General features: G+C 39.0%; 1 protein-coding gene across 1 annotated transcript; it reads right to left on the bottom strand.

Annotated features, from left to right (window-relative positions):
- Positions 1-1245: 1245 nt before the first annotated feature.
- LOC120263207 lies at positions 1246-1899 on the bottom strand. The gene has a single exon (XM_039271084.1). The coding sequence runs from the start codon at positions 1897-1899 to the stop codon at positions 1246-1248; it is 654 nt and encodes a 217-aa protein (XP_039127018.1).
- Positions 1900-2241: the final 342 nt, after the last annotated feature.

The following is a 2241-nucleotide window of genomic DNA, read 5'->3' as shown; positions in this document are numbered from 1 at the left end:
TACGCTTCATAGCTATCTAAAGCTCCTTTCATGAGAAGCGCATGACCCCTATAAAGAAATATGTAACTATGCATAGAATGAATCATGTCCAACAAGTTCGATTTGTATGCTTAGCCACCCCCATTCAGTTGAGGAGTCGCTGGTGGTGCTAATTGTGAAACTATCACATATTCCTTTAAGAACAAGTCAAACTTGGTATTCATATACTCACCACCACGATTCGATCATAGTGTCTTTATACGATAACCAACTTGATTTTCCACTAAAGCCATATACTTTCTAAACATGTCAAGTACCTCTGACTTGTTCTTCATAACCATACCTAGAATGGTCATCGGTAAAAGTCATGAAATAATGGAATCCACCACGAGCCATCTCACTGATCGGCCCACAAACATCGGTGTGCACTAAATCTAAAACTTGTGGTGCCCTCTCAAGATGTCCAATGAAAGGAGATTTGGTCATCTTGTAAAAAAGACAAGACTCATATGTCGAATAAGGATTCAATCCCAATGGACCTACAAGGCCATTTTTCTCCAACTCATGAATCCTTTGTTCTCCAGCATGACCTAATCTCAAATGCCATACAAGTTTTTGATTTATCTCATGCCTACCATGCCTTTTAGTGATAGCATTCACAACATATTTATTCTGGACATTCAGATAATACAATCAATTAACTAAAGAGGCATTGCCAAGTAATTTATTTCCAAAATAAATATCACAATTAGTTTCACCAAATTTAAAGACATATCCTTTTCTGACTAAAACAGAAACAGAAATAATGTTCTTTAGCATGTTTGGTAATACTTAACAATCCTCTAAAACTAAAACATGTCCAGAATATAAAAGAATAGAAGTAGATCTTATGTCAGTTGCTACGACACACTGTCTGCTTCCCACGTTGATCATCACCTTTCATTCACCCAGCTTCCATCTTCTTTCCAGATTCTGATTCATAATACAAATATGAGCACTAGCTCCTGAATCAAGAATCCAAGAAGTAGAAAATACAGAAATTGAACAATTTACTTTGAAAACAAATTATTCCATACCTGTAGCGCCATATGCTCTGAGCTATGGACAATCCCGCTTCCAATGACCGGCCTCTCCACAATGGAAACACTTGCCCGCTTGCTTGGAGCTCTCACTCGCATAAATCACAGGAGCCACACTTTTATTCTTACCCACTCCTCCCACTACTTTGGGAGCCAGGGCATTCTGCTTCTTGGCCATCTTTTTCTTCTAGGGCTTTGAGGGCCTAGAAGTAGAGATAGTCAAAGCAACAACATCCTTCCCTTTAGTCTTCATTTGAGATTGAGTACTTACTAGCTTGTTAAGAAGACCAGCCAGTGTGCACTCAATCTCATTCATGTTAAAATTAATAATAAACTGAGAGAAGGAGTCAGGAAGAGACTGCAAGATAAGATCAACCTGAAGGTTGTAGTCCATGGAAAATTCAAGAGCTTCCAACCTCTCAATCATAGAGATCATCTTGAGCACATGCTCTCCAACTTCTCCACCCTCACTCATCTTTGCCCTAAAAAGCTCTCTCGATATTTCATACTGAGCAGTCTGACTATGCTCTCCATAAAGCTCCTGCAAGTGCAACAGTACCGATCTCGCATCACTCATCTTTTCATTAGAGCTTTGCAGATCACTGCTCATAGAGGCTAACATATAGCTCCTCACTCGCAAGTCATCGTCGAGCCATTTTAGATAAATATCTTGTTCTTCCTTGCATGCCTCGGGTGGAGGTTCGGTAGGAATATCGGCCTTAAGAACGTATCCAATTCGCTCTAAATTGAGGATTATCCTCAAATTCCTGAGCCAATCTACATAATTGGGCCCGGTAAGGATATTTTTCTCAAGCAAAATATTAAGTGGGTTATTAGTCATATCGAGAAATAAACTGCAAGAAAATAAAAACCAGATTATTATTTCACTTATATTATACCCAAGTTATATTTAGGTCTTTAAATAAAACTTGGCTCCCACTACATTTTTCCCAAATCTACACTCCCACTATAGAAATCGGAAATCCTCGTTGGTAGGATCTCGTAGTGAGTGATTGTGTTCTTTATTAAATCCAGTGGGGCTCAACCCATACAGTATAATTGCACCACTAGAGTCAATAAAGTGGCGTCCGATGCCAACCTATTCCATAAGCAGTCCAATCAATTTTGGCCCATAGTTTACCAAGCCTCAACCTATACAGTTTAATTGGCCCATAAACTATCT

This window comes from Dioscorea cayenensis, chromosome 6 (genome assembly GCF_009730915.1).
Source record: "Dioscorea cayenensis subsp. rotundata cultivar TDr96_F1 chromosome 6, TDr96_F1_v2_PseudoChromosome.rev07_lg8_w22 25.fasta, whole genome shotgun sequence".
Taxonomy (NCBI): Eukaryota; Viridiplantae; Streptophyta; class Magnoliopsida; order Dioscoreales; family Dioscoreaceae; genus Dioscorea; species Dioscorea cayenensis.
The sequence above is the reverse complement of the archived record's forward strand: the minus strand, read 5'-3'. Positions and strand labels throughout refer to the sequence as shown.